Source organism: Typopeltis vanoorti, chromosome 14 (genome assembly GCF_054136105.1).
Source record: "Typopeltis vanoorti isolate ZY-2024b chromosome 14, IOZ_Tvanoo_1.0, whole genome shotgun sequence".
Classification (NCBI taxonomy): domain Eukaryota; kingdom Metazoa; phylum Arthropoda; class Arachnida; order Uropygi; family Thelyphonidae; genus Typopeltis; species Typopeltis vanoorti.
This window is the reverse complement of record NC_143562.1, coordinates 70367166-70382864: the sequence shown is the minus strand read 5'-3', so window position 1 is coordinate 70382864 and position 15699 is coordinate 70367166. Positions and strand designations below refer to the sequence as shown.

Sequence of the window (15699 nt, the reverse complement as noted above, 5' to 3'; positions counted from 1 at the left end):
GTGAATTATTTGTCTTTTACGGGGGTAACAGCTTATCCTTCTTCAACCTCGGGTTTTTATCCTGCAACTAGGAAAATCAGGAAAATACACTCAATTCATACAGAAAACATAGATTTAGGCAAAAGGCTTATCATCGTATCCTAAAATTTAAATGTGATTCCTAAAATTTAACTATTTAAAATGTATTTTGCTCCGTAATACAAGCTACAACTTTTAAAATATGACCCAACAGATTCAACTCAATTTACAATTTAGAGAGGATCAGTGAAGATTTATTCCTTTTTTCTTTCACTCATGTTGTATGTCGCTTATTGATGACGGAATGTAATTTTGAGGAGATATGCAACCCAGATTTGCATTTCAATGTACTGAACTTTTCTAATGTAACACAATTCCTGATTTTCATTTAAACTGTTGTGTTCTAAAAAGAATTACTTTCTCATTTACTTCATTATTATGGAATAAATTGTCCGGTTAACATCGGAAATATACCAGGAATTGAAGTAATGCATGTTTACCTCCTCTTTCGAGAAAATTGCTTCAACTGGCAAGACGCCAAGCAACTTGAGTCACTTTTGCAACTTTAGTGAAACTTCGTTGCCCCTTCCGTTATGAATTTCGCGGAATCTGATAACGAAGAAGTACACTGAATATATAAACCCCGGTGATTAAGTCTGTTAAATTTTATTTTCACAGGTTATAGCAGTAAACTCCAACTAGTGACGATGGAATATCATTTCTTGCTACTCTTTTTGCCACTGTTTTCTTATGTGAGCAGTAGTCCTGTTAGACAACAACAACAACAACAAGGAGGAGCTCGATCAAAACCTGGTGTTGACGGTAGAGCTGTTTTAGATAAATTATGCGGTAAGTTTTAAATTTTTATTTTAATCAAATCTATCTTCATTAACTTGTACAAAATCAGAAAAGAAATTGCAGTAAAGGTGATAATACATCATTCAGTTATAATTTAAAGATTAAAAATAAATAAATATAAATGCTACAATTACAAAAAAATAAAATAAAATAAATAATGTTTTCATCGTTCAGTTCACGCATGGTAATCCTCAATACATAGTTAAAACAACTGGCCTTTTTTTACTAATATTATAGGTACTCCAGAAGCCAGAAAGAGGACAGCTGGATGCTTCGGCCTTATGCATGGATGGGTAAGAACCAATCTGCTCTCATTTATAAAGCAAATTATAAATCAATCCAAGCTTCTGAATCTGAAGATTAATATTTTCTCAAATCTTTCGTAGTTTTTAGGTATAAGTTGTTAATATTTTATCTTATTTAAATATTTCATCTGATACTGGAGTGGAAAGGTGTTCCAGCTAGGACTCATCAATAATATCCCAGATCGAAAGGGTGGGAAAATATTAATGAGTACCAGGAACAATCACTAATTTTCGGCAAGGATTACTGATTGTAAAACCTTTTTCGGGTGTTTAAACTATGAAAACAGAATGGCACTAGGTTTATATTTGACACTTATATATTGATTTTCAAAATTTTCTACACAACAGAGACCCCTCTTATCGTAAAATATTATTCAAAATGCTATACAAATGCTGATTGTAGTGCAACTGAGAAACACAAACATGTTAAGCGAATAGTGATTGTGTAACTTACAAAAGTTTAGCAGTACATATTCTTTATACATCTATCAATTTATATGTTTAGGTACGAGAAGTTCTGGATGAATGCTTAGAAGAAAATTTCCCAAGAGAAGAAGACAGACTTGCAGCATACGTAAATTCGATATGTTCTCGAGACATCGTATACGGAAAGGTATGTTTTAATGAAAATGCTCTCCTGGTATCTAAAATATTCATTATTTCATTTTTCATGTTTACGTACTTGCATTTACAATAATATAAAATTATTTGAAATACAGTTATTTTATGTAGAAACTGGAATTAATTTTAATTAGAATAAGTAAGATAAAAGTGTTATATCGAACTTAAATCCATCTTTGTTTGAATCCTAGAGAAAATAATTTAAAAAAATTATTGAAATAAATACACTATCGCTTCTTAATCCAAGTGCTCTTTCAGCAAACAAAAAAGATATCTTTCTTGAAAACCATGTTATACTATTACGTGATTATTAACCACATGTTACTAATAGGGTCAGTAATGTATAATTAAAATAATTCATGTTTCGTTAAAATAATTATTTCAAATAACATTGTGAAATAACGTATTCTCTTGAATTACACAACATTTAAGTTTCTGTAAGCTGCTTTTAATTAACGTTTACGAAAGGTGAGTATAATATAATTTTAGTTTTAAAGTTATGATGAAGATGCAAAACTCAATTGAATATCAATATATTCAACGTTCGGGCGATTTTCTACTACTTTGTAAGAAACTAAATTTAAAAATTAGTTTAAATTTTAATCCTTTAAATGATATCAACACTAGCAATAAAGGCCTTTCGGTGATCTGGAAGACTAAATATTCTTTTCTGAAATCGTTGTTCTTCGTATATCCCAGCGATTTAAAACTCCCTATAATACAAACCAAAGCGAGTACATTCTACGGACACCATGGTTTCTTTTGTATCATCGAAGAAGCAGATTTCAAAGTGAGATAAATAAATTTCGGTTTCTCATAGCCAACAGCGCAGGTTGATCAAATACTGAACAGTTTGTATTCTTTAATACCGTCTGTGATATTTAATGTCATTTTGTGTCACATGTCAAATACTTTAGTCTAATGCAGTTATATCATAATTATTGCATTTAAAATCGAAAAAAGTTATAGATGGTATAAAACGTATCTTTAAAAACAAATAATATAATATATTTAATAACAACTTTTTATTATATAAGTACTGGTTTCAAAAATATCTTTGAATATATTTTAATTCCTTGTGCTCTTTCAGATTAAAGGATGTACTGCTATGAATTATGGACGCCCAGTGAGTATACATTTATATTTTATCTAGTTTTTATACTCGTTTAACTGGTTTCCTAGTTAAGATATCAATAACCAATTAGAGAAATAAAAGTAACGTTGAGTTCTGATATGTCCAAGAGTTGATACATCATTATTTGTTACACTATGGTTCATTCAATTGCATCAAACGTATGGTATCTATTTCATCTATGCTCTGAATAAAATAATTAACTTCAATTAAATCTCCTGTTTCCCTATTGTTTGATTTAAACGAGCTAACTGCTTCTAATATCTGCCACGATACAATCGCTTTATACTTAGTTAATTTTCTCTGAATAACCTTGAATTTCTTGGCCTTCATAAAAATTAATGACTAACTCTTGTAGATATATTCCGATATCGGTTTGACTAAATAACTATGACTAAATAATAATTTAAGATTATTCTATAAAAAGAACTTAGATCATTCCATCGAATGACTACTCTTCTAAATTTCATATCATAATCAAAGATGGAGAGAAATACCACTCTTAATATTTGAAGGTACATCGTTCACGAATAGGTTAAACATCATTCCTAAATTCCAATCCTGTTGTTCCTTGCTACAACGTAAATCTTTGAACAATTAAAAACGCTGTCTAATCATTTATTTTTTATTGTTTAAAATTCAATTTAGCCATATGTAGTAATTCGGTGACTTGATTTTCGATTTCAGACACCAGAAAAACGTGCCAAAATGTACAATCAGACTGACTACATAGTAAGTATTCTATACTGATATTTATTACAATATTCGCATAGAATTTTGAAGTATTTTGATATTTTATGAAATGAATTTGACGTTATTCTGTTTTATTTGGGAGTTTATATATATATAAATATAATTTCACCACGTGGTAAGGCTTTTGTCATTATGTCATTTTTCACTCAGTTCAACCTAAGAGGTGGTGAGATGAACAGAGATGAAACGAACACGACCTCTTACTAAAATCATCATATTCTTATTCTTCTATCTTGGCACACGATGCAAAACTTCCGTTCATTGGATTAAGCGTTTTCACGTTTATAGATCAAAATTTTCATTCTGATATCCGCTATTACTATTATTAGTGTTATTAATATTGCGATTTTGTTTTCTTCTTGTTGTATATTTCTTCATATTAGGAGAGCAGGATGTGTGTGTATCATTAAACGAAGACGTTGCATGATCCTAAACTCTTTTTCCAGATATTCCTTGTCTGTAGGTAAGTGATCCTCAGACAGATTTTGCTGTTCGCCAACTCGAGTTACTCTTTCCAGTTATTCTTAGCTTATTGTGAGACTACCCAGCTCACCATCAGTTAAATATATTATGATGGTTATTGGTATCATACTACGGATTTAAACTCAAAATGTCTGAAGAAAGGACAAAAAGTACCTTCAAATGCTTTGAAGGTGGTTTTTATCACTCTTAAATTTCTCACGATGACTTATTCTGAAACACATTTTTCGATGCTCATCCTTTCTTTCCAATGGCAAGGAAAATACATATCAGCATGCTGAAGGAGCGACATTCTCATTCTGCTCTCTTTCTGTAGCAAAGTAAACTCTGATTTGTCGGCTGTATATTCTTGCGTAATGATAACATTTCAAGAATCTGAAATGTGACCCTAATATCTTCTAGAGAAACGAATGCTTTCTTATTTCTGTCTTTCTAAGAATTATTTTCTAATTGGACTCCTTCTAGTAATATGATTGCACTAATGCCTAACCTGAGAAAGTTCACTATCTTTACTGTTTCCTTAGCGATATTCTGTCTCTACATCCATGTAATGAAACCACTACTTTTAATAACTTATACTTTAAAAAGGAGTCACTTACTGTGGTTGCATTTAGCCAGGTTTCCAATATTTCTGCACTGTGTTATCGTTTATAATTTTTTCTTAAAAAAAAAACAGTATGAAGCACTAATGTATTATTTCAGGTAGTATATTTCTGTTTTAATACATTGAAGGCAAATTCTAAACTTCTTTAAAGTATTTTAATTCACTAGTATTTGAAAATTTTGAATTTTATGTATAGTATAAACAAGGAAAGTGGGTTATATTTTACTCCAACATTATTAATAATAACTGCAACTTTTGGGTGTTTCAATGTAACAATTGTCCATAAATTTTAATTTTCGATGTATAATAAGAATCAATATTTGGATATAAACAAAATATAATACGTTTTTGCAGAAGTGCATGGAAGATCTAGTAGATGAGGACCAAACAGATGATGACAAACAAGCAAATGAGGAAGATGATGGAAGACAAGCAAATGAGGAAGATGATGGAAGACAAGCAAATGAGGAAGATGATGGAAGACAAGCAAATGAGGAAGATGATGGAAGACAAGCAAATGAGGAAGATGATGGAAGACAAGCAAATGAGGAAGATGATGGAAGACAAGCAAATGAGGAAGATGATGGAAGGCAAGCAAATGAAGAAGATGACGGAAGACAAGCAAATGAGGATGATGATGGAAGACAAGAAAATGAGGATGATGATGATGGAAAACAAGAAAATGAAGATGATGATCAAGAAGAACACGAAGGCACTCAAGAATAAGATTGAGAGGAAGTAAACGAAAGAAGCAGAAGACGAAGAAGAGACGAAGAAGAAGACGAAGAAGAAGACTAGCCAGTACAGAACTTCAGTGCGGCAGAGGAATAGGTATCAAAACTAGAGCAAAATAATACTTAAAACCGATGTTATGAAAGGTACTTGCAACATTTTGTTTGTTATTAAGCGATTTCAACTGTGCGTGTTTTGCATAACAATGCATGATTTTGTAACAGTAATTTATCAGCTGATAAAATATTTCCTATATATAGAGCATAGCATCTGTAATAATCAATAAAAGAAAATCGATTACTAAACCATAATCTCTTAGTTTATTTGTCATCGGTATCATCATAACACCAAATACTCATTTTTAATTAGATAGCATTTTGAGGTGTACCAAACCATCTCTTCCCAGTTGGTTTATATTTTATTAATTATTTAGGATTTCGGATAAATGCCATTCTGCATACATGTGCCCAATTCATTTATATTTGTTTAGCGATTTTCTTAAAATGATCTTTTTTTTTTTGTTAAAATATATTCGTTTCCGTTTGGCTAATAATATGTATTTTGCAGTTCTTTTCATGAAACGTCTATCACTTATTTTTTATTCTTTTATCTTGTTTATCTCTCAAATTTCTTAGTACTGTATTAAAATAAGGGGATATTAAATCCCACATTGTTTTAATACCGAATAAGAAACTCAAAGATTGGAATCAGAGAGTTTCATGCCGAATATAGTAAACTATAAAAGTATCGGCGGTTACTATCGTGAGCTAATGCAAGTGATCCTAGTACGTAGTACAATCTCAGGCAACTCGTTGCAAAGGTGGGGAAAATTCTGATCGCTATTCTTGGTATTTTCCATAATGTAAAAACACATTTCCTAGGAAATGTATTCTGTTATTACATTATGGTGGGAGGTCACTACCCAGACCGGTTTCAGCCTTTTTTGAGGCTTCATCAGTGAGCAGCTAGACCAAATTAATACCAAAGGGTATAGCGAAAAGAACTTATATACTCTGCTATACGAGTTGTCAAAAAGGTGCATCCATTAAGTTACTTAAATATAAAGAGCCAACAGGCTTCATTTCGGCGATATAAACATTAATGTTTATATCGCTGAAAGGAAGCCTATTGACTCTTTATATTTAAGTATTTTAGTACTGTGTGTTTTAAACGCATTTAGTATGGGATTAGATTGGTAGTTATATTTATTTATTTTTATTTTATTTTCATTTCTAACCCTGAGATTATCCAAAATCATATTGTTTTAGTTTTAGTTTCCTGAGAATAAATATTGCATAATTTAAAATCTGAACAATAAATTGCTGTATAATATTACGAGTCCCATTTCGATATAAATCTATTGCTCAGATATACGTGCTACATTTTATATTGGATTATCACTGACCATACATCACTAACACGATTAGAGATAAAACTAAAATATTGTATCACCGATACGACTTATGTAGATATCTATCTATCTATCCCATTGGCTTTAACAGGCCTTTAAGGCCCACAACCTTCCAAGCATGCTTGGATTTCTTAACCGAAATACGAGGATAGAATGGTCACTCCTATGCCTCAAAGTATTCTTGGCTGTATCCCTGTGTGTTCACGGGGCCGGTTTGCCTGCTTGCGGGATGAAAAACACCAGATAAACTGGCGGAAAAACCCTACTGCCCGCGCCCAAGACCGGCTAACTTGGCTATGGCTGAGGAAGATCCTTCAGCTCCTCACGTCTCCGACGGGAATCGAACCTAGGACACTTCTTCGCCAGGCATATGGTTGCGAAGCGCAAAGCCACTAGTCTAACCGCGCGGACCTTATGTAGATAGCCTTATTTTATTTGTTTTTGTGAGAGGATGCTGTAATTAATTAGTTAGTATTCGTCATATGTCATGACTCATTTCCCTGTAATGTCATTAGATTTCCGTATTCACCGAGGACAGGTGCGACATTGTGCCCTTCTACATGTACTGTTAGCATTGTCACCGGATTTCCTGTAACCCTTCGCTGTCTGAATTTTCTAAAGCAAATCCTCCACATCTCGAGATGTACGACTACCTGAAACCTCGTGCATCCGGTATGAGCCGATCCTAATTCCGAATGATAAAAAAACATCTCATTTAGAATTCATAGAAATTAGCAAAGTAACTGCACGTGCGCGTGTGTGTTCTCATTTTATATATTATGTTATGGAAAAAAATAAAGGATTCTCCCCACAAATAGATAGGAGATATCCCTGAATTTAAGTTCAATCAGTTTTATTCATGCAATGCCGATTTTGTTTTGCGGCATAAATAGTTTCTTTTATATGTTTGTTTTATTTATCGCATCGATTTATTAATGTTTTGTAACAATGAAATACAAAAAAAAAAAAAAAAAAAATTCATAATATCATTTTATGAAATTCCTATTATTGAATTTAAATTTATACAAAATTAAGCAGCGATTTTTTTGATACTTGCTGCATGAATAACGGGATCAGTAATACAAAAATAATTTCATTTATTTACATACAAACATATTTATCACTTCCATAAATATATACACATCACTTATATTACACATGGAACATATTTTAAACACAAATTACAACATGATCATTGTGGATTCAGAAAATTGCCTTTTGCCGTAGGTGTTGAACTTTTTAACCTTTCTTGGCAGTGTTGTTCAGGTTAGTAAGACACCGCTCAAAATATGAAACCGAGTGATTAACAATAAGGATTAAAATATAGAAGTAAGTTGTCTGGCATTATTAAAATAATAATAAAAACATAATAATAATAATTAAATAGTAAGTAAATATAAATAAGGCAATACGTGTGTCATTTGTGAAACTGCCATGTTAATGACAGGATAATTTAAAAAAGTGAATTAAGGCATTTTACATCATTTTTATCTCAAGACAATCACCGGATGGCACCACATGAGCACGAAACGATTGCCTCATCAGTTGTAATATGGAAGACTCTCGAAACGGCTATAGGAAAAGATATTGTAATCAGATTTCTTAATATTACGGGTTTTTACTTGAACAAAATTGTTTTGCTAGTTAGTACAGTTACTGGAATAGGATTTTCGCGTTTGGCTTTGAAATAATTTACTTCTTTAAATGTATAATTTACTATTTCCCCAAAAAGATTTCTGACAGAGAAAGCGATTTCTATAATGAAAGAAAGGGGAAAAAATTTTTTTTATTTACATGTAGAAATTTACATAGAAATTTTAACCATCATTTAAGACTTAGATAGCTAGTTTATCGACAAGCACTATGATGATCATTATCTAGTTTGAAGTAATTTAAATCTCATAGGATATTACTGCTACTGTGTTTATTTATTCGCATGACAGATTTCTTCATTCACTGGAAAAGCTTGCACAAAAACTTGATTTCGATCTACTCATGCCTTCTCATAGCCAATCCACAATAAACAATGCTCGAATTTTTGTGGATATTGTCTTTAATCTAACTGTGATAGAAACATTTGTGTCGAAGTTAGTCTCTTTGAAAGTGACTTTAAAATAAAATGATAAAATGGCTGTAACACTTGGATTTGGCAGTTATGAATGACGGTTTAGGCAATAGTACCTGGGTACCCAGTAATTTATGTGTGATAATTGCGTCGTATGCTTCTCTCCTTTTCTGCACATAAAGATCCCTACTATCATCATATCTTAGAGGAACTTTAGGGATAGTAATTCCAATCAATACGCTTCGATCACTACGGCTGAATTGGAATTACTACCGATGGAACTAACACTATAGGTAAGTATAAACTATCGATCTAACACGTCGATTTTACTATTGTTTTGTGTTTAGTGTATACGGAAACTTATCATACAGTTGTGTATGACTGGCTGAATTACTATAACTGTATGAATTTGGAAAATACGGAATACAGCTAACACATAGTTTGCATTCAGTTTAGTACCATTGTTGGGTACCCAACTGAGTGTTTAGTACCCAACTAAGTTGTGAATCGCAGCGCATATACAGAGTTAGTCGATTTGCAGTTATTTTCAACATTCTAATTGCTGTAATTTCAACAGCAGTTAAACCGCTTAGTGAAGTATTGACCTTTGACTAACAAAGCCAGTGGTGGGGAACCTATGGCACGCTCCCAGTGGTGGCACGCCCGAGAATTTTGCTGGCACGTAAACGATTTACATATGATCAATGTAAATGACGTGATATCCTTTTATACGCTTATAAATTATTCCAACTTTTTTTTTAATTGTTACAATACGTACAAGTTAAATTTTGTTTTACAGGAGAGAGCAACTATGAAGACATGAATTTGATTGGTGCGATATTAACAAAAGATCATGCGACCCAAAGACAAATGGAACAGACAATTTTTGAGTTGAAATGCTAATTCTCTTCGACCAAATTCCATAACATCTACAACTGTCAACATTCACTATATATTTCTTAGTTTTAAGACATTCACGATGGGGTGTTGTTTATCGTTCCGACAGAACTTTTCATTACCGGCAGGCTCAACTCACCCAAAGTTTCAACTCTTGGTTGATTTTTATTGCCTTGTTTGCGTCTGAGCTGGAAGGGGAATTCACGCAAGCATTATATGGCATGTTTCAATTCGTGATAGAATTTTATTTGAAGTTAGCCTTCGTGATCTGTCATAATGACATCGAGAATTTCAAATGCAATCAAACAAACACTTATTTCGTGTAACTGAAAAATTGGACAATAGTTTTAGTTAGATACTGTGTTTCTGGTGAAAGTGCAACATATGGTTTTGCTTGCCTATACAGCTTAGTTTCTGTGAGAGGGGGTACATGTGATTCATTAGTTAGCGCCGTTTTTATTCCAGCTGTTTCTAATGGCACTATTTGTTGAGAAATATAGTACACAGACTGCAAAAGACTCTGTACCTTATTCAGGGATACAATAAAACTACTTTTTTTCTTACACAGTATATAATGGCTGTTGGAGACGGTGTGTTGTTTTTTGTGTGGAAGGTATATATGCAAAACCTTTTAATGTATTTTTTCGTAAAATTAAATCAGAGGTACCAGTTATACGCTAGGGTAAGTTATATTCAACGGTAAGCGTTCTCCGACAAGTCGACATCCTTCTGCTACTTCCTCTGCTCCGCCGACTTCTATGGTGAGTTACAATGCATAAATATTTTTATCACTACCGTTTTTTTTTTTTTTCAAACCACATCATTAAAATCAATTTAATAATACAATAATCAATTTTATACTGAATAATATTATAAATGTTTGGTGATCAGAATGGGATTTGTCAATGAAACTTACCAGAAGTTAATTTAATGATGTTGGCCTGGGGACACTACAATATTGTCGCATTAGTCCTGTGATTAATAACTAATTTAAATGCGTACTTTTATATTTGTCAACATGCTATACCGTTTACATTAAGTGTATTAATATCCTTTATGATTATGCCATAATTAATTATTAATATAATTATTTACTACAATAAATAGCCAAAAGGCTTCACATTGGCGATACAAAATTATATAAATTAACTGAATATTATAAATCCAACATTATTTCAAAGCTAACTACAGAAACTATAGATGTTTCGTGCGAAATTTCACTAGAGATCTTACGGGATTACACTCACCGAAATGCCACGAGTTGCTCTAGCCACTTGAGCAACTGGTAGTATTGCGGCGAGTATTCCCGTAAGTTCGCTGGTCAAATTTCGCACGAATATTCTATAGTTACTGTAGTCGGCTTTGAAATAATGTTGGATTTAATATCCACTTTATATAATATTAATGCTTATGTTAGTTTAATGTATGAATTTTAAAAAAAAAACGGGAACGGTATTTACGAGTAAGTTTATTGGGACTGAGCCGTCTAATACAGTAAGAATAAATAAAAATACAGTCTTATAGAAAAAGAATTGAGAACGACTGATCCTTAGCATTCTCTGACTTTTCCCTTTTCTAATCACACGTGCATTCATTATGCATTTCGCACTGCACATCCGCCAGTAGGCAGAAATAAGCAGCGTCAAGTGCATTATTGTTGCGTATGTGCACTGTTTTGTTTTTGTTACTGTAAATGGGAAGGGAATTATAAAGATAATTTAATTTAGGTATATAATAAAATGTTTATTTTTTTGAAAATATAAAAAAATATATTTGGTTTAAGTTGTGAATTATTTTGTTACAGTTCTACTGAACATGGCTGGCGAAAATAAACGAAAATTATCACAGTCAAGCAGCAGAGAGTTCCAAAGCTGGTAGACTGAAGAGTATGGCATGATTAATAAAGAAAATAAAGCAATATGCGTTTTATGTTCCGGGATAGTTGTGTGCAGAACGTCATCAGTAAAACAGCATTATGAGACAAACCATAAATCGCTCCTTGAGAAAAGCAAGGACGAACAGAAAGAATTTATTGCTCGGGCAATTAAAAATACGAATATCCAGTCAAGAACCCTAATGAAATATATCGGAAGTCGTTCAAATATAACTGCTGCTAGTTTTTTTGCCTCAAATGTAACTTCCAAACACGGGAAACCTTTCAGTGATGGGGAATATATAAAAGAAGCATGGTTAACGCAGGCGTTCTCATTGAAGATTTTGAAAACAAGGAAAAAATTATTCAAAGAATAAAAGATATGCCTTTGGCTAGAAACACCGTGAAAGATAGAATCATAGAAATGGCTAAAAATATAACTCATCTGCAAAAAACAGATATAAAATCTTCTGATTTAATTTCTCTTTGTCTTGATGAGGGTACTGACATAACTGGATCAGCTCGTTTAGCAATTTTTATTCGTTATTGTGTTGGGAATAACATCAAAGAAGAATTGATAAGTTTAACATCATTAGTAACAACAACAAAAGGAATAGATATTTGCAACGCAGTTGTAAATGCACTTGCTGAAAGAGACATAGATCCCTCCAAAATTGTATCAGTAACTACTGATGGTGCTCGCAGTATGACTGGAGAGGAAAATGGGTTCGTCAAGTTATTTACCAAAACGTATTGAATGTTCTCTGGGTTTTCATTGTATTATAGATCAGCACGTTTTATGCGCAAAGGCTAGTTTAAAGTACTGGAAGATATTATGAGCATTGTAACAAAATTGGTCAAGTTTATTTCGGCACGCGATTTAAATAAATGAAAATGTATAGAATTATTAAGTGAGGTAAACTGAGGTAAACTCGGTGCACAATGGTTTACTTATGTACAACAACGTCCGATAGTACATAATGAGAAAATCATTGAAAAATACAATCAATTAATGAACGTCGAATGGCTTTCGAAATTAATGTTTTTTTACTGATTTGTGTTTACATTTAAATAAATTAAATGTTAAACTGCAAGGTATTAACAAGACAATTATTGTCATGTTTGATTTAATCAAAGCATTCGAGGCTCAATTACCAATTTTTAATCGTGACGTTATTTTCAATACCTTAAGATATTTTCCTGATACAAAAAATTCTCTGCAGATCAAGAATCCCATGAAAAAAGATCAAGTTAAATTGACAAAAGAGTTTTTTACAGTTATTCAGTCGATAATGAAAGAATTTCCTTCAAGATTTACGCAGTTCAGGCAATTTGCAGAGACATGAAAATTTATTTTGCATCCGGACAGAACATCAACAGATAAACTCAATTTGGAGATTTTCGAGTGACTGAATTTGGAAGATATAGAAATGCAATTAATCGATTTTCAATCTAGTTCTATATGGAAACAAAAGTTTGTCGATTTGAGAAATGAATTGGAAATAATGGAAATTGATCAATTATTGGGCACAATTAAAAAGAATGCAGAAGAGGAAATATTGATAACATGGAATGCCATTTCTGAAACCTTTTGTTGTTTAAAAAAACTAGCGATGTCTATATTATCAATTTTCTCCTCTACGAATACTTGTGAATCATTATTTTTCGAAATGAATTCTATGAAAGACAGTTTAAGAAATAGAATGACTAATGAATCTAGTTCCGGATGTGTGTATTACTAAAACTGACAAAATATGAATCTGATATAAAGCATTTAGCATCTAATGTTCAACAGCAAAAAGCTCATTAATAAATTGATATATTGATATTCATAAATTAATAAATTGGTAATAGGTTGATATTGATTTGTATATGACAATGTGCATGTCAAATTATGAGTTCATTTTTATGAAATTCTATGTTAATTTTTAAACTTGTCTCAATACAATTCTGCAATTAACTTTGTATTATGTAATGTTAATTAATGAATCAGTGTTGTATTAATTAGTTGCTGACGTGCCCGACACGTCAGCAACTTGATTTGTAAACTTTTGGCAGCGCCGGCACGTCAGCAACACGATTTGTAAACTTTTAGCACTCGGACATAAAAAAGATTCAGTACACCGCTATCCTAGATGGTCAAGTCGAGAGATTGTTGCCAGACTAAGAGGGATATATACTTGTCCTCGAGGCGGTGGGTTTTGTGTGATGCTGGTTACCTTAATTAATTACAAAATTACAACTCAAACGTTCTTACTAGAAACTTTATTGGACAGAAACAATTTTAAAGGACCAAGAAAGAAAGATTAATTAAAGGTTAACTATTAAGAATCTCGGACATTTAAAGGTAGCCACGTGTAATTTACCAAGCATAATAACAAGGAAATTGGAAGAAGGTAGAAAAGAGAACTCTGAACAGTTTTATCAACAACTAGGAAAACACTTAAATAAATGTAATAAAAGGACTACACATTAATTGCTGGAGATCGTAGTACTAGAGTCTTAAATAATCTAGTCCCAAATATCTTAAGCAAATATGAAGAACTCTACATCAATAACAATTGTCTAGAACTAGTATACTTTTCAAATTAAACATATTTGGTCGTTTGAATTTAAGCATAAAAAACGTTTTGTTTAATACTGACCATATACAAATATTTTAACATTCTTTGCCTACCAGTTTCGCTAGCAAACTGTCTAACTTTTTCAAGGCGTTGATGGAAAAGTATAAAAAAAATACTAGTAAATGCAAATTGAAAGGAAGATAAAAACATTGTAAACACTCTAGTAGCTAAGGTTGCACGTTCGCGTGACAGAGACTAAGTGGACTTATTGTTCTTAATCATTATCACGCATGCCTGTTTGTAGTAAACGCATAATGTGATTACTAACTAGCTGTAGTTCAGATGGATTTAGAGAGAGAGGATGAGGTTTTTCCATGAAATGTTAAGAATAGTACCCTGGTTTCTGACAGCTTTTAGCACTACTGCGGCTTCGTTGAATACACGATGTCTATAATCGTTGTCTAAATATGGCATGGAACTATTTTGCCACTCTATCGTGTGCTTAAACATACAAAAATGATGTGCTAAGCCGGAAGAAATAATTCTGTTGTGGTTTGCATCACCAATGTGCTCTCTCTGTCTGATCTCCAAAGTCCGTGAAGTTTGTCCAATGTAGGTGAGACCACAGGAGCAAGGAATGTAATATACTCCTGGATATTTGTAGAATGGCACCTTGTCTTTTGGTGATCCTAAAAATATTTGATGCTGGTGGTTGGTTTGAAGATCACTCTGATGTTGTGGGTGTTTACTATTCTGGCTAATTGATAAGAAATTAACTTGATGAAGGGAATCGCTACAGTAGAAATGTGCTGGGAATTTGGTTCTTCTTGTTTGGGGTTGTCACCGTATAGATATTTTTTGATTATGTTCGGTATCCATTTTGTGATAATGTTTTGGCTATTAGTGAGATTTCAGTCTGTGTACCCTCCTCTTCTGATATAAACTTACGTGCTCTATTTTTCAACATATGGATAATGTTTAGTTTGTGAAACTGGTAGGCAAAGAATGTTAAAATATTTGTATATGCTCAGTATTAAACAATACGTTTTTTATGCTTAACTAATACACTCCTGTATTTTTAATCATTTTAAAATTACTATTACTTTTTTCAAAAAAAGAATATAAATAAATATACTTAGAGTGTCAGAGTAACAGGACCCATAATTGATTATATCATTACTAATCAAAAATTATTTGCACCTGTAAGACATGTACATTTTTACAGAGGAAATGATTTTTTTTCTGTTTTCCAGATTTTCAGATGTTATCTAGTCCTTTCCAAAATAGAAATATTTCTTATTTCTTATTTCCTTGCTACGTAGACGTTTGAAGAAACTTCTACGTAGCAAGGAAAAACTTCTTCTTACTTCTGTAGACGGTTGAAGA

At 32.3% G+C, this 15699-nt stretch overlaps 1 protein-coding gene across 1 annotated transcript; it reads left to right on the top strand.

The window, feature by feature from the left end:
* Positions 1-688: 688 nt before the first annotated feature.
* Positions 689-5814, top strand: LOC150099589 (uncharacterized). Its single transcript, XM_090403772.1, has 6 exons — positions 689-867; positions 1114-1169; positions 1687-1794; positions 2893-2928; positions 3622-3666; positions 5126-5814. Exons 1-6 carry the CDS (start codon positions 726-728, stop codon positions 5495-5497), a joined length of 759 nt encoding a protein of 252 aa, XP_090259898.1. The 5' UTR covers positions 689-725; the 3' UTR covers positions 5498-5814.
* The last annotated feature ends 9885 nt before the right edge of the window (positions 5815-15699 follow it).

Excerpts from the sequence above, each read along its gene's own strand:
- LOC150099589 (XM_090403772.1), top strand. The coding sequence starts at position 726 with ATGGAATATCATTTCTTGCTACTCTTTTTGCCACTGTTTTCTTATGTG. Across the intron at positions 868-1,113 it reads TGTTTTAGATAAATTATGCG|GTACTCCAGAAGCCAGAAAG; the intron begins GTAAGTTTTAAA and ends CTAATATTATAG. Across the intron at positions 1,170-1,686 it reads TCGGCCTTATGCATGGATGG|GTACGAGAAGTTCTGGATGA; the intron begins GTAAGAACCAAT and ends TTATATGTTTAG.